The sequence below is a fragment of the Procambarus clarkii genome, chromosome 81, assembly GCF_040958095.1.
Source record: "Procambarus clarkii isolate CNS0578487 chromosome 81, FALCON_Pclarkii_2.0, whole genome shotgun sequence".
NCBI lineage: Eukaryota > Metazoa > Arthropoda > Malacostraca > Decapoda > Cambaridae > Procambarus > Procambarus clarkii.
In genome coordinates, this window is record NC_091230.1 from 5,414,479 (window position 1) to 5,442,276 (window position 27,798).

At 48.5% G+C, this 27,798-nt stretch overlaps 1 protein-coding gene across 1 annotated transcript; it reads right to left on the minus strand.

The window, feature by feature from the left end:
- LOC138358018 (uncharacterized) lies at positions 1–27,798 on the minus strand. Its single transcript, XM_069315486.1, has 3 exons — positions 27,592–27,798; positions 13,473–13,655; positions 1–1,512 (listed from the first exon to the last, which is right to left on the minus strand). The coding sequence occupies exons 1-3, from the start codon at positions 27,796–27,798 to the stop codon at positions 1–3; spliced, it is 1,902 nt and encodes a 633-aa protein (XP_069171587.1).

Sequence of the window (27,798 nt, forward strand, 5' to 3'; positions counted from 1 at the left end):
CTAGGGTGGGCGGTGGTTTCCGGGTGTGGACGATGGTTGCTGGGGTGGGCGAGGGTTGCTGGGGTGGGCGATGGTTGCTGGGGTGGACGATGGATGCTGGGGTGGGCGAGGGTTGCTGGGGTGGGCGATGATTGCTGGGGTGGACGATAGTTGCTGGGGTGGGCGAGGGTTGCTGGGGTGGGCGAGGGTTGCTAGGGTGGGCGAGGGTTGCTGGGGTGGGCGAGGGTTGCTAGGGTGGGCGAGGGTTGCTGTGGTGGACGAGGGTTGCTGGGGTGGACGATGGATGCTGGGGTGGACGATGGTTGCTGGGGTGGACGATGGTTGCTGGGGTGGGCTATGGTTGCTGGGGTGGACGAGGGTTGCTGGGATGGATGAGGGTTGCTGGGGTGGGCGAAGGTTGCTGGGGTGGGCGAGGGTTGCTGGGGGTGGGCGAGGGTAAAGGGTGGGTTGCTGGGGGTGGGTGAGGGTAATGAGTGGGTTGCTGGGGGTGGGTGAGGGTAATGGGAGGATTCCTAGGGTGGGTGAGGGTAATGGTTGGGTTGCTGGGGTGGACGATGGTTGCTGGGGGTGGGCGAGGGTAATGGGTGGGTTGCTGGGGTGGACGATGGTTGCTGGGGGTGGGCGAGGGTAATGGGTGGGTTGCTGGGGGTGGACGAGGGTAATGGGAGGGTTGCTGGGGGTGGGCGAGGGTAATGGGTGGGTTGCTGGGGGTGGGCGAGGGTAATGGGTGGGTTGCTGGGGGTGGGTGAGGGGTAATGGGAGGGTTGCTGGGGTGGACGAAGGTTGCTGGGGTGGACGAAGGATGCTGGGGGTGGGCGAGGGTAATGGGTGGGTTGCTGGGGGTGGGTGAGGGTAATGGGTGGGTTGCTGGGGGTAGGTGAGGGTAATAGGAGGATTCCTAGGGTGGGTGAGGGTAATGGTTGGGTTGCTGGGGTGGACGATGGTTGCTGGGGGTGGGCGAGGGTAATGGGTGGGTTGCTGGAGGTGGGCGAGGGTAATGGGAGGGTTGCTGGGGGTGGGCGAGGGTAATGGGTGGGTTGCTGGGGGTGGGCGAGGGTAATGGGTGGGTTGCTGGGGGTGGGCGAGGGTAATGGGAGGGTTGCTGGGGGTGGACGAGGGTAATGGGTGGGTTGCTGGGGGTGGGTGAGGGTAATGGGAGGGTTGCTGGGGGTGGGTGAGGGTAATGGGAGGGTTGCTGGGGGTGGGCGAGGGTAATGGGAGGGTTGCTGGGGGTGGGCGAGGGTAATTGGAGGGTTGCTGGGGGTGGGCGAGGGTAATGGGTGGGTTGCTGGGGTGGACGAAGGTTGCTGGGGGTGGGCGAGGGTAATGGGTGGGTTGCTGGAGGTGGGCGAGTGTAATGGGTGGGTTGCTGGGGTGGACGATGGTTGCTGGGGGTGGGCGAGGGTAATGGGTGGGTTGCTGGAGGTGGGCGAGGGTAATGGGTGGGTTGCTGGAGGTGGGCGAGGGTAATGGGTGGGTTGCTGGGGGTGGGCGAGGGTAATGGGTGGGTTGCTGGGGGTGGGCGAGGGTAATGGGCAGGTTGCTGGGGGTGGGTGATGGTAATGGGAGGGTTGCTGGGAGTGGGTGAGGGTAATGGGTGGGTTGCTGGGGGTGGGTGAGGGTAATGGGAGGGTTGCTGGGAGTGGGTGATGGTAATGGGTGGGTTGCTGGGGGTGGGTGATGGTAATGGGAGGGTTGCTGGGAGTGGGTGAGGGTAATGGGTGGGTTGCTGGGGGTGGGTGAGGGTAATGGGAGGGTTGCTGGGGGTGGGAGAGGGTAATGGGAGTAGTAGGGATGGCACCCCACAGACGATTTTTTTTTCTGGGGGAAAAATCGTCTGTGGGAGCCATGGTTTTCAGGTCAAATATCGTGTGTGGGAGCCATGGTTTTCAGGTAAATTTAGAATATCGTCTGTGTGGAGCCAGGGTTTTCAGGCGAATTTGAGGAGTCACAGATTTGGAAGTAAGGAATTCTTATGAGAAAAATAATGTCATACGAGTTTGTTAAAGTTCTTATGATGAAAAATAATTTCCAAGACTTTAGAAGTTTGTTAAAGTTCTTATCATGAAATAATGTCATACGAGTTTTGTTAAAAGTTCTTATTTGTTTCTTACTTAGAAACTAGTATATTGCTATATATCTGAATCATTTCACTGCCTCTCCCGCTCGTACCTCACTCCCCCTCCCCCCCCCTTACCTCGCAATCTGTCGCCTCACCTGTGTTTACTTTAGACCGTCAGAAACAAAACTACATCTGAAAGGTTAGGAAAAGGACAATATATTCAACAAATACGTCAAAAACACAATAAACTACATCTGAAAGGTTAGGTTAAAGGGTTGGGGAATAAGAACATATGATTGAACCTACTAAATACACTAAGATTACAAGAGGTTAGGTTAAGGGGTTGGGGAATAAGAGCATATAATAACAAACATAATAAATACAACTTATGAGCAACTTGATGAACTTTAACAAATAACCCTTGATCTGCAAAAATGACCATTTGAGAAATTAGCCCTTGAAACGAGTAAAATCCCATATATAACAAAAAATCCTTTGAAATGGCTAAACACCCAATCTTAAACAAATAACACTTGCAATGCAAAAATGTCCATTTGAGAAATTAACCCTTGAAATGAGTAAATGAATATGAGACAATGATTGACGAAACACAAAAGACAAGCAGGAATAATTATGTAAGTTAGATCAAGTCTGGTTGGACTAGATAAGTTAGGATACATCAGTTTATGAATGTAAGATTAAGTTAGGTAAAGCAAGTTAGGTTAGGTTAGGATAGGTAAGATAAGTTACGTAAGTTAAGTTAGGTTAAGTTAAGTAAGTTAGGTTAAGCAGGTTAAGTTAGGTGAGGTAAGGTAAGTTAGGTTAAATTATGTAAGTTAGGTTAAGCAGGTTAAGTTAGGTAATGTAGGTAAGTTAGGTTAAGTTATGTAAGTTAGGTTAAGTTATGTAAGTTAGGTAATGTAGGTAAGTTAGGTTAAGCAGGATAAGTTAGGTAAGTTAAGTTATGATAGGTAAAGTTAGGTTAAGCAGGTTAAGTTAGGTAAATGTAGGTAAGTTAGGTTAAGCAGGATAAGTTAGGTAAGTTAAGTTATGATAGGTAAAGTTAGGTTAAGCAGGTTAAGTTAGGTAAATGTAGGTAAGTTAGGTTAGGTAAGTTAGGTATGATAGGTAAGGTAAGTTATGTTAGGATAGGTAAAGTTAGGTGGGATAGGTAAGGTAAGGTAAGTTATGTTAGGATAGGTAAAGTTAGGTTATGCAGGTTAAGTTAGGTAATATAGGTAAAGTTAGGTTAGATAGGTAAGGTAAGGTAAGTTATGTTAGGATAGGTAAAGTTAGGTTATGCAGATTAAGTTAGGTAAGATAGGTAAAGTTAGATAAGATAAGTAAGGTAAGGTAAGTTATGTTAGGATAGGTAAAGTTAGGTTATGCAGGTTAAGTTAGGTAAGATAGGTAAAGTTAGGTAAGAAAGGTAAGGTAAGTTATGTTAGGATAGGTAAAGTTAGGTTATGCAGGTTAAGTTAGGTAAGATAGGTAAAGTTAGGTAAGATAAGTAAGGTAAGGTAAGTTATGTTAGGATAGGTGTAATTTTAGTTAGGAACAATGATGAATATGACTATTTTAGCGAAGTGAAAGGTTACTTTAGTTAAGAACAGTGTTGGAAAGAGGCTATACATGACTATTTTAGATGAGAGAAGTGATATTTCTGTTAAGAAATGACAAGGAAACATGATGAAGTAACTATTTTTTAGTTGACTGATGAATACTTTAGTTAAGGAAAAAGAAAAAACATGACGAGGGAGACTATTTTTGTGCTCCCCAAAGTATAATGTCAGTTAAGAACAGCGATGAAAGATATCTTTGACTATATTTTCTTACTTGACGAAAACATAATTTTAGTTAGGAACAATGATGAATATGACTTTTTCTGTTGATTGATGGATAATTTTAGTTATGAAATGACAATGAAACATGAAGAACACGGTTATTTTCTGATGACTAGGGAATAAGTTTAGTTATGAACAGTGTTGGAAAGATTCCTTTGACAATTTTTGGTTGATTGGATAATAAGTTTAGTTGAGAAATGAGGAAAGAGACTATGTTTTAGTTGATTGGCGAAAGATTTTTACTTAAGAAGTTACGAGAAAAGTTTGTCTTTGTAAATTTGGAACTGAATAAAGTGTAGATTTGTTTAAGAACGGGGTTGGTAGAACTATTAAGTTGACTACGAGAATTACTTTGACATAGTTTTGCAAATAAAAACTTGGTGACTAAAATTGTTGAGGGAACTGTAATGCAGTATAATATTATTTGACAAAGAACTAGTTAGTGAATGGAAGAAACAAATTGGTTTAAAGAAACAAAGAACATACGAACATTACCCTGGGGGTGGGCGAGGGTAATGGGTGGGTTGCTGGGGGTGGGCGAGGGTAATGGGTGGGTTGCTGGGGGTGGGTGAGGGTAATGGGTGGGTTGCTGGGGGTGGGTGAGGGTAATGGGAGGGTTGCTGGGGGTGGGCGAGGGTAATGGGTGGGTTGCTGGGGGTGGGCGAGGGTAATGGGAGGGTTGCTGGGGGTGGGCGAGGGTAATGGGAGGGTTGCTGGGGGTGGGTGAGGGGTAATGGGTGGGTTGCTGGGGGTGGGTGAGGGTAATGGGTGGGTTGCTGGGGGTGGGCGAGGGTAATGGGAGGGTTGCTGGGGGTGGGCGAGGGTAATGGGAGGGTTGCTGGGGGTGGGTGAGGGGTAATGGGTGGTTTGCTGAGGGTGGGTGAGGGGTAATGGGTGGGTTGCTGGGGTGGGCGAAGGTAATGGGTGGGTTGCTTGGGGTGGGCGAGGGTAATGGGTTGGTTGCTGGGGGTGGGCGAGGGTAATGGGTTGGTTGCTGGGGGTGGGTGAGGGTAATGGGTGGGTTGCTGGGGGTGGGTGAGGGGTAATGGGTGGGTTGCTGGGGGTGGGTGAGGGGGTAATGGGTGGGTTGCTGGGGTGGTTGAGGGGTAATGGGTGGGTTGCTGGGGTGGTTGAGGGGTAATGGGTGGGTTGCTGGGGGTGTGTGAGGGTAATGGGAGGGTTGCTGGGGGTGGGCGAGGGTAATGGGTGGGTGAGGGTAATGGGTGGGTTGCTGGGGGTGGGCGAGGGTAATTGGAGGGTTGCTGGGGGTGGGCGAGGGTAATGGGTGGGTTGCTGGGGGTGGGTGAGGGGTAATGGGTGGGTTGCTGGGGGTGGGTGAGGGGGTAATGGGTGGGTTGCTGGGGTGGTTGAGGGGTAATGGGTGGGTTGCTGGGGGTGTGTGAGGGTAATGGGAGGATTGCTGGGGTGGGTGAGGGTAATGGGAGGGTTGCTGGGGGTGGGCGAGGGTAATGGGGGGGGGTTGCTGGGGGTGGGTGAGGGTAATGGGAGGGTTGCTGGGGGTGGGTGAGGGTAATGGGAGGATTGCTGGGGGTGGGTGAGGGTAATGGGAGGGTTGCTGGGGGTGGGTGAGGGGTAATGAGAGGGTTGCTGGGGGTGGGTGAGGGTAATGGGAGGGTTGCTGGGGGTGGGTGAGGGTAATGGGAGGATTGCTGGGGGTGGGTGAGGGTAATGGGAGGGTTGCTGGGGGTGGGTGAGGGGTAATGAGAGGGTTGCTGGGGGTGGGCGAGGGTAATGGGTGGGTTGCCGGGGATTATCTTCAGGTTCTTCAGATGATTTCGGGGCTTTAGTGTTCCTGCGGCCCGGTCCTCGACCAGGCCTCTACCCCCAGGAAGCAGCCCGTGACAGCTGACTAACACCCAGGTACCTATTTTACTGCTAGGTAACAGGGGCATAGGGTGAAAGAAACTCTGCCCATTGTTTCTCGCCGGCACCTGGGATCGAACCAAAGACCACAGGATCACAAGTCCCGCGTGCTGTCCGCTCGGCCGACCGGCTCCCCGGCGAGGGTAATGGGTGAGTTGCTGGGGGTGGGTGAGAGAAAATAGCAGGAGAGATCTGTGTACTAGAGGGAATACAGAGAACATATACGGCACCCATAGACACGATAAAACATCTAAATTATTAGGACCGTCTCTCTGGAAAGGAGACGAGAAAGGTATCAAATAATATATTCATGAGAGATACTTGAAGTCCAGGACGCAAATTTGGACAGTAGAATAACAACATACTGGAACGAAAGATACGGAAGGAAGTGCAGAATAGAGCCAGTGAGGAGTAGAGGTGCCATAGGCACAGAGAACACTGTCTTAGCATCAGAGGTCCACGGCTATTCAACACCCTCCCAGCAAGCATTAGAAATATTGCTGGAACAAAGGTGGATGTATTCAAGAGGCACTTCGATAAGTTCTTGCAATAAGTGCCGGACCAACCAAGCTGTAGTGGATATGTGGGCCTGAGGACCGCCCCACGTAACAGCCTGGTAGACCAAGTTATCACAAGTCGAATATGGCCTCAGGCGGGCTCGGAGAGTAGAGGAACTCCCGAAACCCTCTCCAGGTAAGTTCCAGGTAGATGCTTTGCACTAAAATCAATGAAAAAATATTCATTTTAATCAGCATAATTATATAATTTATATATAAAGTTAGGACGCATTGTATTGTAAACATATGGAGAATACATCCGTCTATAACACATGAACGTCACCTGAATATTTGATCTATCTTCAGACTAATCTCCAGGAAGCCATTACTGCTGCTGCAAACACAGCTGCTCCAGTCATCATCTCAGGTAACAACAAACGAAAGAATTATTGGCTCCGGAATGAAGAAGGTAAAGAGCAACACAACAGAGTCAACATCCTTACAACACATCTACAGATAAACCCGACACCACACAAAACTAAAGCACATATAAACAGAATATCATCGACAGAATAAGGGAGGCCGGCAAACATTAGAAAAACACTGAAAACGTAAAAAATTACTCATTCAATAAAGATCATACAGCCAATGTTAGACCACTAAGACATTATGCGGCACCGGCATGGAATCCGCACCACGTGCTGCCAACAACAACAAAAAGATAGAAGCACAGTGGTCTGGAAGAAGGGCTAGGAAGGCTACCATGCGAGGCAGGTGAGAAACAGCACAGGTGCCAGCATAGCTAAGCTGCCAACACACGTGTCAGCAAGGCGGACAGCCCGCCCCTGTCATAACTCTATTTCCCATATCTAAACTTTCCCTTCACCTGTGCCTCTCCATCCTCTTTAATCCCCCCCCCCCCCCCCAACCGTCCTCAAAACAAAACTACTACTTCCGTCCAACCACTTGGGCTGGACGGAAGGACGACGTTCTCGCTTTTTGCAGGTCGATGTTTAATACCCGACAGTCCATGTGGTTGGGAACCATTCGTTCCCCCCCCCCAGTCGTAATGGCTTGGCGCTTTCCCCTGAAAAGTTCCTTCCCTTCACCTTCACAACTCCCCCCCTGACATACCCCTCCCCTCCCCCCCCACAGTACCACCAGTACCCTAACAGCAACTGTCTTCCCTCACACAGAACCATCTCTCCCATCCCACCTTCCCCTCTTCCACCTTCCTCTCTTAGCTCTCCTTCCTCTCCCCTCCACCAGAACACTGTCCCCCACCTCCCCGCCCCCACAATGTCTCCAAAATGTCCCCTCCCCCCTACCCCCACCCACACAAAGTCCCCCCCCCTACCCCCAATCACACAATGTCCCCCCCCCCCACAACTTCCGCCCTATTATAAATGATATCGTCGACCCTCCCGACTGAGGTAATATATTTCTTGAGTTTTCTATTTAAGGTTCCATAAATTACCACCAGAGTGACGCTATATTTTTAAGATGAAGAGGGGAATAATAAGCTTAATCTAGTGATGTGTGGTGTTGGTGATGTGTGGTGCTGGGGATGTGTGGTGCTGGTGATGTGAGGTGCTGGTGATGTGTGGTGCTGGTGGTGTGTGGTGTTGGTGATGTGTGGTGCTGGTGATGTGTGGTGCTGGTGGTGTGTGGTGCTGGTGATGTGTGGTGCTGGTGATGTGTGGTGCTGGTGATGTGTGGTGCTGGTGATGTGTGGTGCTGGTGGTGTGTGGTGCTGGTGATGTGTGGTGCTGGTGATGTGTGGTGCTGGTGATGTGTGGTGCTGGTGGTGTGTGGTGCTGGTGATGTGTGGTGCTGGTGATGTGTGGTGCTGGTGATGTGTGGTGCTGGTGGTGTGTGGTGCTGGTGATGTGTGGTGCTGGTGATGTGTGGTGCTGGTGGTGTGTGGTGCTGGTGGTGTGTGGTGCTGGTGGTGTGTGGTGCTGGTGATGTGTGGTGCTGGTGATGTGTGGTGCTGGTGGTGTGTGGTGCTGGTGATGTGTGGTGCTGGTGATGTGTGGTGCTGGTGGTGTGTGGTGCTGGTGATGTGTGGTGCTGGTGATGTGTGGTGCTGGTGGTGTGTGGTGCTGGTGATGTGTGGTGCTGGTGATATGTGGTGATGTGTACTCACCTAGTTCACCTAGTTGTGTTTGCGGGGGTTGAGCTCTGGCTCTTTGGTCCCGCCTCTCAACCGTAATCAACAGGTGTACAGATTCCTGAGCCTATCGGGCTCAGTCATATCTACATTTGAAACTGTGTATGGAGTCATCCTCCACCACATCACTTCCTAATGCATTCCATTTGTCAACCACTCTGACACTAAAAAAGTTCTTTCTAATATCTCTGTGGCTCATTTGGGCACTCAGTTTCCACCTGTGTCCCCTTGTGCGTGTTCCCCTTGTGTTAAATAGACTGTCTTTATCTACCCTATCAATTCCCTTCAGAATCTTGAATGTGGTGATCATGTCCCCCCTAACTCTTGGTGCGTAACCCCCTAACTCCTAACTGTGTGTTGCTGGTGATGTGTGGTGCTGGTGGTGTGTGGTGCTGGTGGTGTGTGGTGCTGGTGGTGTGTGGTGCTGGTGGTGTGTGGTGCTGGTGGTGTGTGGTGCTGGTGGTGTGTGGTGCTGGTGGTGTGTGGTGCTGGTGGTGTGTGGTGCTGGTGGTGTGTGGTGCTGGTGATGTGTGGTGCTGGTGATGTGTGGTGCTGGTGATGTGTGGTGCTGGTGATGTGTGGTGCTGGTGGTGTGTGGTGCTGGTGATGTGTGGTGCTGGTGGTGTGTGGTGCTGGTGGTGTGTGGTGCTGGTGATGTGTGGTGCTGGTGATGTGTGGTGCTGGTGGTGTATGGTGCTGGTGATGTGTGGTGCTGGTGGTGTGTGGTGCTGGTGATGTGTGGTGCTGGTGGTGTGTGGTGCTGGTGGTGTGTGGTGATGTGTGGTGCTGGTGATGTGTGGTGCTGGTGGTGTGTGGTGCTGGTGGTGTGTGGTGTGTGGTGATGTGTGGTGCTGGTGATGTGTGGTGTTGGTGATGTGTGGTGCTGGGGATGTGTGGTGCTGGTGATGTGTGGTGCTGGTGATGTGTGGTGCTGGTGGTGTGTGGTGCTGGTGATGTGTGGTGCTGGTGATGTGTGGTGCTGGTGGTGTGTGGTGCTGGTGGTGTGTGGTGCTGGTGGTGTTTGGTGCTGGTGATGTGTGGTGCTGGTGGTGTGTGGTGCTGGTGGTGTGTGGTGCTGGTGGTGTGTGGTGCTGGTGGTGTTTGGTGCTGGTGGTGTGTGGTGCTGGTGGTGTGTGGTGCTGGTGGTGTGTGGTGCTGGTGGTGTGTGGTGCTGGTGATGTGTGGTGCTGGTGGTGTGTGGTGCTGGTGGTGTGTGGTGCTGGTGGTGTTTGGTGCTGGTGATGTGTGGTGCTGGTGGTGTGTGGTGCTGGTGGTGTGTGGTGCTGGTGGTGTGTGGTGCTGGTGGTGTTTGGTGCTGGTGGTGTGTGGTGCTGGTGGTGTGTGGTGCTGGTGGTGTGTGGTGCTGGTGGTGTGTGGTGCTGGTGATGTGTGGTGCTGGTGGTGTGTGGTGCTGGTGGTGTGTGGGGCTGGTGGTGTGTGGTGCTGGTGATGTGTGGTGCTGGTGGTGTGTGGTGCTGGTGGTGTGTGGTGCTGGTGGTGTTTGGTGCTGGTGATGTGTGGTGCTGGTGGTGTGTGGTGCTGGTGGTGTGTGGTGCTGGTGGTGTGTGGTGCTGGTGGTGTTTGGTGCTGGTGGTGTGTGGTGCTGGTGGTGTGTGGTGCTGGTGGTGTGTGGTGCTGGTGGTGTGTGGTGCTGGTGATGTGTGGTGCTGGTGGTGTGTGGTGCTGGTGGTGTGTGGGGCTGGTGGTGTGTGGTGCTGGTGGTGTTTGGTGCTGGTGATGTGTGGTTCTGGTGATGTGTGGTGCTGGTGATGTGTGGTGCTGGTGATGTGTGGTGCTGGTGTTGTGTAATTACCTAAGTGTAGTTACAGGATGAGAGCTACGCTCGTGGTGTCCCGTCTTCCCAGCACTCTGTCATATAACGCTTTGAAACTACTGATGGTCTTGGCCTCCACCACCTTCTCACCTAACTTGTTCCAACCGTCTACCACTCTGTTTGCGAAAGTGAATTTTCTTATATTTCTTCGGCATCTGTGTTTAGCTAGATTAAATCTATGACCTCTTGTTCTTAAAGTTCCTGGTCTCAGGAAATCTTCCCTATCGATTTTATCAATTCCTGTTACTATTTTGTATGTAGTGATCATATCACCTCTTTTTCTTCTGTCTTCTAGTTTTGGCATATTTAATGCCTCTAACCTCTCCTCGTAGCTCTTGCCCTTCATTTCTGGGAGGCACTTAGTAGCATACCTTTGCACCTTTTCCAGTTTGTTGATGTGCTTCTTAAGGTATGGGCACCACACAACCGCTGCATATTCTATCTTTGGCCTAACAAAAGTCTTGAACAATTTCTTTAGTATATCGCCATCCATGTATTTAAAAGCAATTCTGAAGTTAGAAAGCGAGGCATAGGCTCCTCGCACAATATTCTTTATGTGGTCCTCAGGTGATAGAAAACTATCTAGAACCACCCCTAGATCTCTTTCTTTATCAGAATTCTTTAAAGATTTCTCACATAATATATAGGCTGTGTGGGGTCTATGTTCTCCTATTCCAAATTCCATAACATGGCAGTTATTAACATTAAATTCCATTTGCCAAGTGGTGTTCCATATACTTAATTTGTCCAGGTAATCTTGAAGGGCATGACAATCATCTATGTTTCTTATCCTTCCTATTATCTTAGCATCATCAGCAAACATGTTCATATAATTCTGTATACCAACTGGTAGATCATTTACGTAGACAATAAACATCACTGGTGCAAGAACTGAACCCTGTGGTACTCTACTTGTGACATTTCTCCAGTCCGATATACTGCGTCTGATCACTGCCCTCATTTTTCTATCATTCAGAAAATTTTTCATCCATGTTAGAAGCTTACCTGTCACCACTCCAATATTTTTAAGTTTCCAGAACAACCTCTTATGTGGAATTCTGTCGAAAGCCTTTTTTAGGTCCAGATAGATGCAGTCAACCCAACCGTCTCTTTTCTGTAATATCTCTGTTGCTCGATCATAGAAACTGAGTAAATTTGATACACAGGATCTTCCAGATCGAAAACCATACTGTCTGTCTGATATTATATCATTTCTCTCCAGGTGTTCTACCCATTTAGTTTTAATTATTTTTTCCAATATTTTGACTATTACACTTGTCAATGTTACAGGTCTATAATTAAAGGAGTCTTCCCTGCTTCCACTTTTGTAGATTGGAACTATGTTAGCCTTTTTCCACACATCAGCTACAACTCCTGTAAACAGGGATGCCTGAAAAATCAGTTGAAGTGGAATGCTGAGCTCATGTGCACATTCTCTCAGAACCCATGGTGAAACTCCATCTGGACCAACAACTTTGTTCTTAATTATCTCCTTGAGCATTTTTTCCACTTCTTCTCTAGACACCTTTAAGTGCTTTATGTTGTTCTCTGGAATTCTTATTGTGTCTGGTTCCCTGAAGATTTCATTTTGTACAAACACACTTTGGAACTTTTCGTTTAATGTTTCACAGATTTCCTTTTAATTTTCCGTGAATCTATTTCCCATTTTTAACCTCTGAATATTATCCTTTACCTGCAATTTGTTGTTTATGAATTTATAAAATAGACCTGGTTTTGTTTTACATTTGACTGCAATCCCTTTTTCAAAATATCTTTCTGCCTCTCGCCTCACTGCCGTGTAGTTGTTTCTCGAATCTTTGTATCGCTCGTATGTTTGGGGGTTTAGCGTCTTCCTGTATTGATTCCATCTTTGTGTCTTTTGGTCTCTGGCCCTCTCGCACTTTCTGTTGAACCAATCCTGTTTCCTAGTTCTGCATCTCTGTTTTGGTATAAATTTTGTTGTGCCTTTATCATATATTTCACAAGACTTGACATACATCTCATTCACTTCCTTGCCTAGCAACAAGTCTGTCCAATTTCCAATTATACTCACTAAAATTTTTTCTAAGGTTGCCATAATGTCCTCTCCTAAAGTCAGGTTTTCAATTGCATGAACCTTCTTATTTTCTTCCAGATTATAACGCATTGCATACTTTACTCCCAAAAAGACATGGTCACTTTTAACCAAGGGAGGAAGGTACTGAATGTCAAATATTTCTTCCTCCTTCCTGGTATATATCAAATCTAGCATGGAGGGAACGTCCCCTTCCCTCATCCTCGTAGCTTGTTTAACATGTTGATACAAGAATGTTTCCAAGATGAGGTCTACAAATTTACAGGTGCAAAAATCTTCTGTTTTAGCTTCATATGCTTCCCAGTCTATGGATTTCAAGTTGAAGTCGCCGACTATCAACAGTCGTGATCTATCGTTATCCACTCTCGCTATGAACTCTCTCGTTTTTGTTATAAGACCTTCTCGTTTACTATCTAGCTCCTCCTTTGACCATGTGCTGCTTGGCGGTGGACTATATGCATTTATGATCATTAGTTTATCATCCTCATGTCAGATCTCTATTGTTATTATGTCAACTTCTTGTGGATTGGCAGTCATTATTTCGTTCACCTTAAGGTGTTCTTTCACCAGCACAGCAACGCCACCGTTTTTCAAAATTTTTCTGTCCCATCTCCAAATTGAGTAGCCCCATGGGAATATAACCTCATTTAAAATAACATCTTCAAGTTTTGTCTCCGTGAGTGCAACAATGTCTGGCGTCTGCAGCTGTATTACATCACTTAACTCCAGTATCTTCGATCTTACTCCATCTATGTTGGTGTATGCAATCTTCAGGAACATGTTCCCCCTCTTCTTATTTTTCACTCCCCCTCTCTCTAATGATTTTGTTGGTTTGCCTTTATGTACCACTTTACTGGTCTGCCTACCCCAATCACTTTGTAGAAAATAGAATTGATTTCTTCTTCATTCCTGCTCTCATTTAAACGTTTTGCCTCGGCGAGGTTAAGTTTCAACTTCTTCCTATCTTCTTTTGAATGATCTCGTCTTAACGACCACACATTCTCATCCTCATCACTTTGTAATTTTCTAGCATTCCTTAGTATTTCTTCCATCTGTTTGGCACCATTTAGGGTGATCCTCAAAAGGTCGATCTTTCCCTTTTACATATCTGCCTATTCTCCTGTAGTCGCACACATTCTCTATGGTAGTAAGACTTTCTACGAAGCCAACAATTTTATCTACAACTTTTGCTTCTTCTACAGCTCTTTCTGACCTAGATGTTATCTCCTTTTCTTTGCAGCCAAAAATGATCAGGGACTTACTCCGATCAACTGTGTTTTGCACCAACTTCGGGTTAGATACAACATACATATAGACATACAACTGCTTCTTGGGAGTGGGTCGGCCGAGCGAACAGCACGCTGGTCTTGCGATCCTGTGGTCCTGGGTTCGATCCCAGGCGCCGGCGAGAAACAATGGGCAGAGTTTCTTTCCCCCTATGCCCCTGTTACCTAGCAGTGAAATAGGTACCTGGTTGTTAGTCAGCTGTCACGGGCTGCTTCCTGGGGGTGGAGGCCTGGTCGAGGACCGGGCCGCGGGGACACTAAAAAGCCCCGAAATAATCTCAAGATAACCTCAAGATAGATGCCAATTCTTTTCTCACTTCCAGCCTAATGTTTGTTTTATCTTGGTTGCTGCAGTGTTTGACTTCCTTTACTGCTGCTTCAATTTTTTCCTTCTCCTTTTCCACTTGTGTTTAGGTGAGTTGCATATCTTTCTTGCACTGTTCTATTCCCTGTGTAACTTCCTCCATCTGTGCTGACAAAAGCTGTTTCTCCTGTTGAATTTCCTTACCTAACCTATTGTAGTCATATAAGTTTAAATTTACTTTAACTTCTTCCATAGCTATTTTTAAGAGTTTATTTTCTTCTTCCATGACTTTGCAATTTGTTACCAATTGATTCTTATCCTTGCACAAGTCTTTCACTAAACCCTCAAGACATACAACTTTGCTATTAAAATGGTCATTACTTTCTTTTAATTTACTAATTATTTCTACATGAGAGTTCACTATAGTATCTAATTTTACCATCTTGTTGTATAGACTGGTTATATCAATGCTTTCTTCATTGAATGCAGCAAAATCAAGCTCTGTTTTGTATTTCCTCTTGCCGGCGGCCTTTGGAATGTTCTACTCTGCACTGGAAACACTTGGGGCAACTTTTTCTCATCTAATTTTTCACTTCCCTTGGCACATTCCTGTTATCTCACCTATTTTTTCAAAAGCACTATTCCTTTATGTTCTCTGGGACACCACTCACTATCGTAATCCTGTACTACAATACTTAGGATTGTTATAATATGCTGGAGCTCCTCTTGTCTGCCTCTTGGGAGAGAACTTGGGATAAGTGTGGTGCAGGTGGTGTGTGGTGCTGGTGGTGTGTGGTGCTGGTGATGTGTGGTGCTGGTGATGTGTGGTGCTGGTGATGTGTGGTGCTGGTGATGTGTGGGGCTGGTGATGTGTGGTATTGGTGATGTGTGGGGCTGGTGATGTATGGGGCTGGTGATGTGTGGTGCTGGTGATGTGTGGGGCTGGTGATGTGTGGTGCTGGTGATGTGTGGTGCTAGTGATGTGTGGGTCTAGTGATGTGTGGGGCTGGTGATGTGTGGGGCTGGTGATGTGTGGTGCTGGTGGTGTGTGGTGCTGGTGGTGTGTGGTGCTGGTGGTGTGTGGTGCTGGTGGTGTGTGGTGCTGGTGGTGTGTGGTGCTGGTGATGTGTGGTGCTAGTGATGTGTGGGGCTGGTGATGAGTGGGGCTGGTGATGTGTGGGGCTGGTGATGTGTGGTGCTGGTGATGTGTGGGGCTGGTGGTGTGTGGTGCTGGTGATGTGTGGTGCTAGTGATGTGTGGGTCTAGTGATGTGTGGGGCTGGTGATGTGTGGGGCTGGTGATGTGTGGGGCTGGTGATGTGTGGTGCTGGTGGTGTGTGGTGCTGGTGATGTGTGGGTCTAGTGATGTGTGGGGCTGGTGATGTGTGGTGCTGGTGGTGTGTGGTGCTGGTGATGTGTGGTGCTGGTGGTGTGTGGTGCTGGTGGTGTGTGGTGCTGGTGATGTGTGGTGCTGGTGATGTGTGGTGCTGGTGATGTGTGGTATTGGTGATGTGTGGTATTGGTGATGTGTGGGGCTGGTGATGTGTGGGGCTGGTGATGTGTGGTGCTGGTGATGTGTGGTGCTGGTGGTGTGAGGTGCTGGTGATGTGTGGTGCTGGTGATGTGTGGTGCTAGTGATGTGTGGGTCTAGTGATGTGTGGGGCTGGTGATGTGTGGGGCTGGTGATATGTGGTGCTGGTGGTGTGTGGTGCTAGTGGTGTGTGGTGCTGGTGATGTGTGGTGCTGGTTATGTGTGGTGCTGGTGATGTGTGGTGCTGGTGATGTGTGGTGCTGGTGGTGTGTGGTGCTGGTGATGTGTGGTGCTAGTGATGTGTGTGGCTGGTGATGTGTGGGGCTGGTGATGTGTGGGGCTGGTGATGTGTGGTGCTGGTGATGTGTGGGGCTGGTGGTGTGTGGTGCTGGTGATGTTTGGTGCTAGTGATGTGTGGGTCTAGTGATGTGTGGGGCTGGTGATGTGTGGGGCTGGTGATGTGTGGGGCTGGTGATGTGTGGTGCTGGTGGTGTGTGGTGCTGGTGATGTGTGGGTCTAGTGATGTGTGGGGCTGGTGATGTGTGGTGCTGGTGATGTGTGGTTCTGGTGATGTGTGGGGCTGGTGATGTGTGGTATTGGTGATGTGTGGGGCTGGTGATGTGTGGGGCTGGTGATGTGTGGTGCTGGTGATGTGTGGGGCTGGTGATGTGTGGGGCTGGTGATGTGTGGGTCTAGTGATGTTTGGTGCTGGTGATGTGTGGGTCTAGTGATGTTTGGTGCTGGTGATGTGTGGTGCTGGTGGTGTACTCACCTAATTGTACTCACCTAATTGTGCGTGCGGGGGTTGAGCTTTGGCTCTTTGGTCCCGCCTCTCAACTGTCAATCAACTGGTGTACAGATTCCTGAGCTTACTGGGCTCTATCATATCTACATTTGAAACTGTGTATGGAGTCAGCCTCCACCACATCACTTCCTAGTGCATTCCATTTATTAACTACTCTGACACTGAAAAAATTCTTTCTAACGTCTCTGTGGCTCATCTGGGTACTAAGTTTCCACCTGTGTCCTCTTGTTCGTGTCCCACCCGTGCTGAAGAGTTTGTCTTTGTCCACCCTGTCAATTCCCCTGAGAATTTTGTAGGTGGTTATCATGTCTCCCCTTACTCTTCTGTTTTCCAGGGATGTGAGGTTCAGCTCCTTTAGCCTTTCCTCGTAGCTCAATCCTCTCAGTTCCGGGACGAGCCTGGTGGCATACCGCTGAATCTTCTCTAACTTTGTCTTGTGTTTAACTAGGTATGGACTCCAGGCTGGAGCTACATACTCCAGGATTGGTCTTACATAAGTGGTATACAGGGTTCTGAAAGATTCCTTACACAAGTTTCTGAAGGCAGTTCTTATGTTGGCCAGTCTAGCATATGCCGCTGATGATATTCTTTTGATGTGGGCCTCTGGGGACAGGTTCGGTGGGATATCAACCCCCAGATCCTTCTCTCTATTTGACTCTTGCAGGATTTCTCCTCCCAAATGATACCTTGTGTTCAGCCTCCTGCTCCCTTCGCCTAATTTCATCACCTTACACTTTCCCGAGTTGAACTTTAGCAGCCATTTTCTAGACCATTCCTCCAGTTTATCCAGGTCATCCTGTAGTCTCTGTCTATCTTCATCCGTCTTGATTCTTCTCATAATTTTTGCATCATCATCAAACATCGAGAGGAATGAGTCTATACCCTCTGGAAGATCGTTCACATATATTAGAAACATGATGGGTCCAAGTATTGAGCCCTGTGGGACTCCGCTGGTGACATCTCGCCACTCTGATGTCTCCCCCCTCACCGTTACTCGCTGTTTCCTGTTGCTTAAGTACTCCCTTATCCACTGGAGAACCTTCCCTTTTACTCCTGCCTGTTGCTCCAACTTTTTTAACAGCCTTTTATGGGGTACTGTGTCAAAGGCTTTTTGGCAATCCAGGAAAATGCAGTCGGCCCACCCTTCTCTTTCCTGCCTAATTTTCGTTGCCTGGTCATAAATTTCTATTAAACCTGTGAGGCACGATTTACCATCTCTGAACCGATGTTGGCGGTGCGTTACAAAGTTATTTCCCTCCAGATGCTCTATGAGCCTTTTCCTCACGATCTTCTCCAGCACCTTGCATGGTATACAAGTTAGGGAAACTGGCCTGTAATTCAGTGCCTCTTGCCTGTCACCCTTTTTGTATATTGGGACCACGTGTTCCAACTTTCTGGTAAGTCTCCTGTTTCCAGTGACATGTTATACACCATAGAGAGTGGCACACTTAGTGCTTCTGCACCTTCCTTTAGTATCCATGGTGAGATTCTATCAGGCCCAACAGCCTTTGTCACATCCAGCTCCAGCAGACACCTTTTGACCTCATCACTGGTGAGGTCAAATTCCTCCAAGGTTGCTTGGTTTGCCGCCTCCTCATTGAGTGCAGGGGCTTCTCCTTGTTCTATTGTGAAGACCTCCTGGAATCTCTTGTTGAGTTCTTCACACACCTCCTTGGCATTCTCTGTGTATCTGTTCTCCCCTTTCCGCAGCTTCAACACTTGCTCCTTCACTGCTGTTTTCCTCCTGATGTTGCTGTGGAGCAGCTTTGGTTAGGTCTTGGCTTTACTTGTGATGTCATTTTCAAACTGTCTCTCTGCTTCCCTCCTCACTCTGATGTACTCATTTCTGGCCCTCTGGTATCTCTCCCTGCTCTCTGGTGTTCTGTTATTTCTGTAGTTTCTCCATGTTCTTTTTCTCAGTTGTTTCGCTACCTTACATTCCTGGTTGAACCATGGGTTTTTCTGTTGTTTTTCGTTTTTCTCCTTTTGGACGGGGATAAACCTGTCTGCAGCTTCCTGGCACTTTTGGGTGACAAAATCCATCATGACCTGCACATTCTTTTCTTTAAGTTCTGTTTCCCATGGTATTCCCCTGAGGAAGTTCCTCATCTCGTCATATTTTCCTCTTCGGTAATTCAGTCTTTTCCCCTCCACTTCCATCCTTGGATAGGTTATCCCTACCTCCACCAAGTACTCAAAGGTCAGTACACTGTGGTCACTCATTCCTATGGGGGCTTCAACTTTGACTTCCCTTATTTCTGACTCATTCAGGGTGAATATCAAGTCGAGTCTAGCTGGTTCATTATTGCCTCTCACTCTTGTGAGTTCCTTGACATGCTGGCTCAGAAAATTCCTTGTTGCCACTTCCAAGAGTTTAGCTCGCCACGTATCTGCACAACCATGTGGGTCCCCATTCTCCCAGTCTATCTTTCCATGGTTGAAATCACCCATGATTAAGAGTCTTGAGCCATTCCTGCAAGCAACTGAAACTGCTCTCTCTATTATATTAATGGTTGCCATATTATTCCTATCAAACTCCTGTCTAGGTCTTCTGTCATTTAGGGGAGGGTTGTAAATGACTGCCGCTATTATCTTAGGACCACCCAATGTTATAGTTCCTGTTATGTAATCTCTGAATCCGTCACAGCCCGGAATTTCCATCTCATCAAAACTCCAGTCCTTCCTTATCAGCAGGGCCACTCCTCCACCTCCTCTCCCTTCCCTCTCTTTCCTTACTTTATAGTAGTCCTTTGGAAACACAGCATCTGTTATGACTCCTGACAATTTGGTTTCCGTTAGTCCTATTACATCAGGGTTTTCTTCTTGCACCCTTTCTGCCAGTTCACTTGCTTTATTGGTAATCCCATCAATGTTTGAGTACATTACCTTGAAGCTCACTTTCTTATATCCAATTTCACCCACACTCCCTACAAGTGTAGGAGGTTGTTCTATGGTCATTGCTACTTGGATAGGCTCATCCTCCTGTGAGGTAGTTGCCAGGGGTTCAGGGGGAGGTGGAGTGGGGGGGGTGGAGGGCTTAGGTCTTCCTCAGGCCTGCTTGGGGCAGGAAGAAGTCCTGGGGGTGAGGGAGCAGGGATTGCTTGGGGAGAGGGCACGCCCTCCTGCAGTGTAGTTGACAGGGGTTTGGAGGGAGGTGGAGTGGGGGATAGTCTTGCTCAGGCCTGCTTGGGGCAGGGAGAAGACCAGGGGCTGTGTGGTGCTGGTGGTGTGTGGTGCTGGTGATGTGTGGGTCTAGTGATGTTTGGTGCTGGTGATGTGTGGTGCTGGTGATGTGTGGTGCTGGTGATGTATGGAGCTGGTGATGTGTGGGGCTGGTCATGTGTAGTGCTGGTGATGTGTGGTGTTGGTGATGTGTAATGCTGGTAAATGTGTGATGCTGGTGATGTGTGGGGCTGGTGATGTATGGTGCTGGTGATGTGTGGTGCTGGTGATGTATGGTGCTGATGATGTGTTCTGCTGGTAATGTGTGGTGTTGGTGATGTGATGTCTGTTGCTGGTTATCAGTGGTGTTGGTGATGTGTGGTGCTGGTGATGTGTGGTGCTGGTGATGTGTGGTGCTGGTGATGTGTGGTGCTGGTGATGTGTGGTGCTGGTGATGTGTGGGGCTGGTGATGTGTGGGGCTGGTGATGTGTGGTGCTGGTGATGTGTGGGGCTGGTGATGTGTGGTGCTGGTGTTGTGTGGTGCTGGTGATGTGTGGTGCTGGTGGTGTGTGGTGCTGGTGATGTGTGGGGCTGGTGATGTGTGGTGCTGGTGGTGTGTGGTGCTGGTGATGTGTGGTGCTGGTGATGTGTGGTGCTGGTGATGTGTGGTGCTGGTGATGTGTGGGGCTGGTGATGTGTGGTGCTGGTGATGTGTGGTGCTGGTGATGTGTGGTGCTAGTGATGTGTGGTGCTGGTGATGTGTGGTGCTAGTGATGTGTGGTGCTGGTGGTGTGTGGTGCTGGTGATGTGTGTTGCTGGTGATGTGTGGTGCTGGTGATGTGTGGTGCTGGTGGTGTGTGGTGCTGGTGATGTGTGGTGCTGGTGATGTGTGGTGCTGGTGATGTGTGGTGCTGGTGTTGTGTGGTGCTGGTGATGTGTGGTGCTGGTGATGTGTGGTGCTGGTGATGTGTGGTGCTGGTGATGTGTGGTGCTGGTGTTGTGTGGTGCTGGTGATGTGTGGTGCTGGTGATGTGTGGTGCTGGTGATGTGTGGTGCTGGTGATGTGTGGTGCTGGTGATGTGTGGTGCTGGTGGTGTGTGGTGCTGGTGATGTGTGGTGCTGGTGTTGTGTGGTGCTGGTGATGTGTGGTGCTGGTGGTGTGTGGTGCTGGTGGTGTGTGGTGCTGGTGATGTGTGGTGCTGGTGGTGTGTGGTGCTGGTGGTGTGTGGTGTTGGCGATGTGTGGTGCTGGTGATGTGTGGTGCTGGTGATGTGTGGGGCTGGTGATGTGTGGTGCTGGTGATGTGTGGTTCTGGTGATGTATGGTGCTGGTGATGTGTGGTGCTGGTGATGTGTGGTGCTGGTGATGTGTGGTGCTGGTGTTGTGTGGTGCTGGTGATGTGTGGTGCTGGTGATGTGTGGTGCTGGTGATGTGTGGGGCTGGTGATGTGTGGTGCTGGTGATGTGTGGTGCTGGTGATGTATGGTGCTGGTGATGTGTGGTGCTGATGATGTGTGGTGCTGGTGATGTGTGGTGCTGGTGATGTGTGGTGCTGGTGATGTGTGGCGCTGGTGATGTATGGTGCTGGTGATGTGTGGCGCTGGTGATGTGTGGTGCTGGTGATGTGTGGTGCTGGTGTTGTGTGGTGCTGGTGATGAGTGGGGCTGGTGATGTGTGGTGCTGGTGGTGTGTGGTGCTGGTGATGTGTGGTGCTGGTGATGAGTGGGGCTGGTGATGTGTGGTGCTGGTGGTGTGTGGTGCTGGTGTTGTGTGGTGCTGGTGATGTGTGGTGCTGGTGATGTGTGGCGCTGGTGATGTGTGGCGCTGGTGATGTGTGGCGCTGGTGATGTATGGTGCTGGTGGTGTGTGGTGCTGGTGATGTGTGGTGCTGGTGGTGTGTGGTGCTGGTGATGTGTGGTGCTGGTGTTGTGTGGTGCTGGTGATGTGTGGGGCTGGTGATGTGTGGGGCTGGTGATGTGTGGTGCTGGTGATGTGTGGTGCTGGTGATGTATGGTGCTGGTGGTGTGTGGTGCTGGTGATGTGTGGTGCTGGTGATGTGTGGTGCTGGTGATGTATGGTGCTGGTGGTGTGTGGTGCTGGTGATGTGTGGTGCTGGTGATGTGTGGTGGTGTGTGGTGCTGGTGATGTTTGGTGCTGGTGATGTATGGTGCTGGTGATGTGTGGCGCTGGTGATGAGTGGTGCTGGTGTTGTGTGGTGCTGGTGATGTGTGGTGCTGGTGATGTGTGGTGGTGTGTGGTACTGGTGATGTGTGGCGCTGGTGATGTGTGGTGCTGGTGATGTGTGGCGCTGGAGATGTGTGGTGCTGGTGATGTGTGGGGCTGGTGATGTGTGGGGCTGGTGATGTGTGGGCTGGTGGTGTGTGGTGCTGGTGATGTGTGGTGCTGGTGATGTGTGGTGCTGGTGATGTGTGGGGCTGGTGATGTGTGGTGCTGGTGATATGTGGTGCTGGTGATATGTGGTGCTGGTGATGTGTGGGGCTGGTGATGTGTGGGGCTGGTGGTGTCTGGTGCTGGTGATGTGTGGTGCTAGTGATGTGTGGTGCTGGTGGTGTGTGGTGCTGGTGATGTGTGGTGCTGGTGATGTGTGGTGTTGGTGATGTGAGGTGGTGGTGTTGTGTGGTGCTGGTGATGTGTGGTGCTGGTGATGTGTGGTGCTGGTGATGTGTGGTGCTGGTGTTGTGTGGTGCTGGTGATGTGTGGTGCTGGTGTTGTGTGGTGCTGGTGGTGTGTGGTGCTGGTGATGTGTGGTGCTGGTGATGTGTGGTGCTGGTGATGTGTGGTGCTGGTGATGTGTGGTGCTGGTGATGTGTGGTGCTGGTGATGTGTGGTGCTGGTGATGTGTGGTGCTGGTGATGTGAGGTGCTGGTGTTGTGTGGTGCTGGTGGTGTGTGGTGCTGGTGGTGTGTGGTGCTGGTGTTGTTTGGTGCTGGTGGTGTGTGGTGCTGGTGGTGTGTGGTGCTAGTGATGTGTGGTGCTGGTGATGTGTGGGGCTGGTGATGTGTGGTGCTGGTGATGTGTGGGGCTGGTGATGTGTGTTGCTGATGATGTGTGGTGCTGGTGATGTGTGGGGCTGGTGATGTGTGTTGCTGATGATGTGTGGTGCTGGTGATGTGTGGTGCTGGTGATGTGTGGTGCTGGTGATGTGTGGTGCTGGTGATGTGTGGTGCTGGTGGTGTGTGGTGCTGGTGATGTGTGGTGCTGGTGATGTGTGGTGCTGGTGATGTGTGGTGATGGTGATGTGTGGTGCTGGTGATGTGTGGTGCTGGTGATGTGTGGTGATGGTGATGTGTGGTGCTGGTGATGTGTGGTGCTGGTGATGTGTGGTGCTGGTGGTGTGTGGTGCTGGTGATGTGTGGTGCTGGTGATGTGTGGTGCTGGTGATGTGTGGTGCTGGTGATGTGTGGTGCTGGTGATGTATGGTGCTGGTGATGTGTGGTGCTGGTGATGTGTGGTGCTGGTGATGTGTGGGGCTGGTGATGTGTGGTGCTGGTGATGTGTGGTGCTGGTGATGTGTGGTGCTGGTGATGTGTGGTGCTGGTGGTGTGTGGTGCTGGTGATGTGTGGTGCTGGTGATGTGTGGTGCTGGTGATGTGTGGTGCTGGTGATGTGTGGGGCTGGTGATGTGTGGTGCTGGTGGTGTGTGGTGCTGGTGATGTGTGGTGCTGGTGATGTGTGGTGCTGGTGATGTGTGGTGCTGGTGGTGTGTGGTGCTGGTGATGTGTGGTGCTGGTGGTGTGTGGTGCTGGTGATGTGTGGTGCTGGTGGTGTGTGGTGCTGGTGATGTGTGGTGCTGGTGGTGTGTGGTGCTGGTGATGTGTGGTGCTGGTGATGTGTGGTGCTGGTGATGTGTGGTGCTGGTGATATGTGTTTACTAGTTGTGTTTTTTTTTGCGGGGGTTGAGCTCTGCTCTTTCGGCCCGCCTCTCAACTGTCAATCAACTGTTTACTAACTACATTTTTTTTTTTTTTTTTTTAATTTCCCACCCCACACACACACAAACCCCAGGAAGCAGCCCGTGACAGCTGACTAACTCCCAGGTACCTATTTACTGCTAGGTAACAGGGGCACTTAGGGTGAAAGAAACTTTGCCCATTTGTTTCTGCCTCGTGCGGGAATCGAACCCGCGTCACAGAATTACGAGTCCTGCGCGCTATCCACCAGGCTACGAGGCCCCTGTGTGGTGCTGGTGATGTGTGGGGTTGGTGGTGTGAGGTGCTAGTGATGTGTGGTGCTGGTGATGTGTGGTGCTGGTGATGTGTGGTGCTGGTGGTGTGTGGTGCTAGTGATGTGTGGTGCTGGTGATGTGTGGTGCTGGCGATGTGTGGTGCTGGTGATGTGTGGTGCTGGTGATGTGTGGGGCTGGTGATGTGTTGGGCTGGTGATGTATGGTGCTGGTGATGTGTGGTGCTGGTGGTGTGTGGTGCTGGTGATGTGTGGTGCTGGTGATGTGTGGTGCTGGTGATGTGTGGTGATGGTGATGTGTGGTGCTGGTGATGTGTGGTGCTGGTGATGTGTGGTGATGGTGATGTGTGGTGCTGGTGATGTGTGGTGCTGGTGATGTGTGGTGCTGGTGGTGTGTGGTGCTGGTGATGTGTGGTGCTGGTGATGTGTGGTGCTGGTGATGTGTGGTGCTGGTGATGTGTGGTGCTTGTGATGTGTGGTGCTGGTGATGTGTGGTGCTGGTGATGTGTGGTGCTGGTGATGTGTGGTGCTGGTGATGTGTGGGGCTGGTGGTGTGTGGTGCTAGTGATGTGTGGTGCTGGTGATGTGTGGTGCTGGTGATGTGTGGTGCTGGTGGTGTGTGGTGCTAGTGATGTGTGGTGCTGGTGATGTGTGGTGCTGGCGATGTGTGGTGCTGGTGATGTGTGGTGCTGGTGATGTGTGGGGCTGGTGATGTGTTGGGCTGGTGATGTATGGTGCTGGTGATGTATGGTGCTGGTGATGTGTGGTGCTGGTGTTGTGTAATTACCTAAGTGTAGTTACAGGATGAGAGCTACGCTCGTGGTGTCCCATCTTCCCAACACTCTTTGTCATATAACGCTTTGAAACTACTTACGGTCTTGGCCTCCACCACCTTCTCACCTAACTTGTTCCAACCGTCTACCACTCTGTTTGCGCAAGTGAATTTTCTTATATTTCTTCGGCATCTGTGTTTAGCGAGTTTAAAACTTTGAGCTCTTGTTCTTAAAGTTCCTGGTCTCAGGAAATCTTCCCTATCGATTTTATCAATTCCTGTTACTATTTTGTATGTAGTGATCATATCTCCTCTTTTTCTTCTGTCTTCTAGTTATGGCATATTTAATGCCTCTAACCTCTCCTCGTAGCTCTTGCCCTTCAGTTCTGGGAGCCACTTAGTAGCATGTCTTTGCACCTTTTCCAGTTTGTTGATGTGCTTCTTAAGATATGGGCACGACACAACCGCTGCATATTCTAGCTTTGGCCTAACAAAAGTCTTGAACAATTTCTTTAGTATATCGCCATCCATGTATTTAAAAGCAATTTTGAAGTTAGAAAGCGTAGCATAGGCTCCTCGCACAATATTCTTTATGTGGTCCTCAGGTGATAGTTTTCTATCTAGAACCACTCCTAGATCTCTTTCTTTATCAGAATTCTTTAAAGATTTCTCACATAATATATAGGTTGTGTGGGGTCTATGTTCTCCTATTCCACATTCCATAACATGGCATTTATTAACATTAAATACCATTTGCCAAGTGGTGCTCCATATACTTATTTTGTCCAGGTCATCTTGAAGGGCATGACAATCATGTAAGTTTCTTATCCTTCCTATTATCTTAGCATCATCAGCAAACATGTTCATATAATTCAGTATACCAACTGGTAGATCATTTACGTAGACAATAAACACCACTGGTGCAAGAACTGAACCCTGTGGTACTCCATTTGTGACATTTCTCCAGTCCGATATACTGCGTCTGATCACTGCCCTCATTTTTCTGTCAGTCAGAAAATTTTTCATCCATGTTAGAAGCTTACCTGTCACCCCTCCAATATTTTCCAGTTTCCAGAACAACCTCTTATGTGGAACTCTGACAAAAGCCTTTTTTAGGTCCAGATAGATGCAGTCAACCCAACCATCTCTTTCCTTTAATATCTCTGTTGCTCGATTATAGAAACTAAGTAAATTCGATACACAGGATCTTCCAGATCGAAAACCATACTGTCTGTCTGATATTATATCATTTCTCTCCAGGTGTTCTACCCATTTAGTTTTAATTATTTTTTCATATATTTTGACTATTACACTTGTCAATGTTACAGGTCCTTAATTAAAGGGGTCTTCCCTGATTCCACTTTTGTAGATTGGAACTATGTTAGCCTTTTTCCACACATCAGCTACAACTCCTGTAAACAGGGATGCCTGAAAAATCAGTTGAAGTGGAATGTTGAGCTGAGGTGCACGTTCTCTCAGAACCCATTGTGAAACTCCTTCTGGACCACCTGCTTTGTTCTTAATTAGCTCCTTGAGCATTTTTTCCACTTCGTCTCTAGACACCTCTAAGTGTTCTATGTTGTTCTCTGGCATTCTTATTGTGTCTGGTTCCCTGAAGATTTCATTTTGTACAAACACACTTTGGAACTTTTCGTTTAATGTTTCACAGATTTTCTTTTCATTTTCCGTGAATCTATTTCCCATTTTCAACCTCTGAATATTATCCTTTACCTGCAATTTGTTGTTAATGAATTTATAAAATAGACCTGGTTTTGTTTTACATTTGACTGCAATCCCTTTTTCAAAATATCTTTCTACCTCTCTCCTCACTGCCGTGTAGTTGTTTCTCGAATCTTTGTATCGCTCGTATGTTTGGGGGTTTAGCGTCTTCCTGTATTGATTCCATCTTTGTGTCTTTTGGTCTCTGGCCCTCTCGCACTTTCTGTTGAACCAATCCTGTTTCCTAGTTCTGCATCTCTGTTTTGGTATAAATTTTGTTGTGCCTTTATCATATATTTCACAAGACTTGACATACATCTCATTCACTTCCTTGCCTAGCAACAAGTCTGTCCAATTTCCAATTATACTCACTAAAAAATTTTCTAAGGTTGCCATAATGTCCTCTCCTAAAGTCAGGTTTTTCAATTGCATGAACCTTCTTATTTTCTTCCATATTATAACGCATTGCATACTTTACTCCCAAAAAAGACATGGTCACTTTTACCCAAGGGAGGAAGGTACTCAATGTCAAATATTTCTTCCTCCTTCCTGGTATATATCAAATCTAGCATGGAGGGAACGTCCCCTTCCCTCATCCTCGTATTTAACATGTTGATACAAGAATGTTTCCAGGATGAGGTCTACAAATTTACAGGTGCAAAAAACTTCTGTTTTAGCATCATATGCTTCCCAGTCTATGGATTTCAAGTTGAAGTCGCCGACTATCAACAGTCGTGATCTATCATTATCCACTCTCGCTATGATCTCTCATTTTTGTTATAAGACCTTCTCGTTTACTATCTAGCTCCTCCTTTGACCATGTGCTGCTTGACGGTGGACTATATGCATTTATGATCATTAGTTTATCATCCTCATGTCAGATCTCTATTGTTATTATGTCAACTTCTTTATGTCAACGCCCCCGCCTTTCCTAATTTTTCTGTCCCGTCTCCAAATTGAGTAGCCCCTTGGGAATATGACCTCATTTAAAATAACATCTTCAAGTTTTGTCTCCATGAGTGCAACAATGTCTGGTGTCTGCAGCTGTATTACATCACTTAACTCCAGTATCTTCGATCTCACTCCATCTATGTTGGAGTATGCAATCTTCAGGAACTTGTTCCCCCTCTTCTTATTTTTCACTCCCCCTCTCTCTAATGATTTTGTTGGTTTGCCTTTATGTACCACTTTACTGGTCTGCCTACCCCTATCACTTTGTAGAAAAAATAATTGATTTCTTTTTCATTCCTGCTCTCATTTAAACGTTTTGCCTCGGCGAGGTTCAGTTTCAGCTTTTTCCAATCTTCTTTTGAATGATCTCGTCTTAACGACCACACTTTCCCATCCTCATCACTTTGTAATTTTCTAGCATTCCTTAGTACTTCTTCCATCTGTTTGGCACCATTTAGGGTGATCCTCAAAGGTCGATCTTTCCCTTTTACATATCTGCCTATTCTCCTGTAGTCGCACACATTCTCTATGGTAGTAAGACTTTCTACGAAGCCAACAATTTTATCTACAACTTTTGCTTCTTCTACAGCTCTTTCTGACCTAGATGTTATCTCCTTTTCTTTGCAGCCAAAAATGATCAGGGACTTACTCCGATCAACTGTGTTTTGCACCAACTTCGGGTTAGATACAACATACAT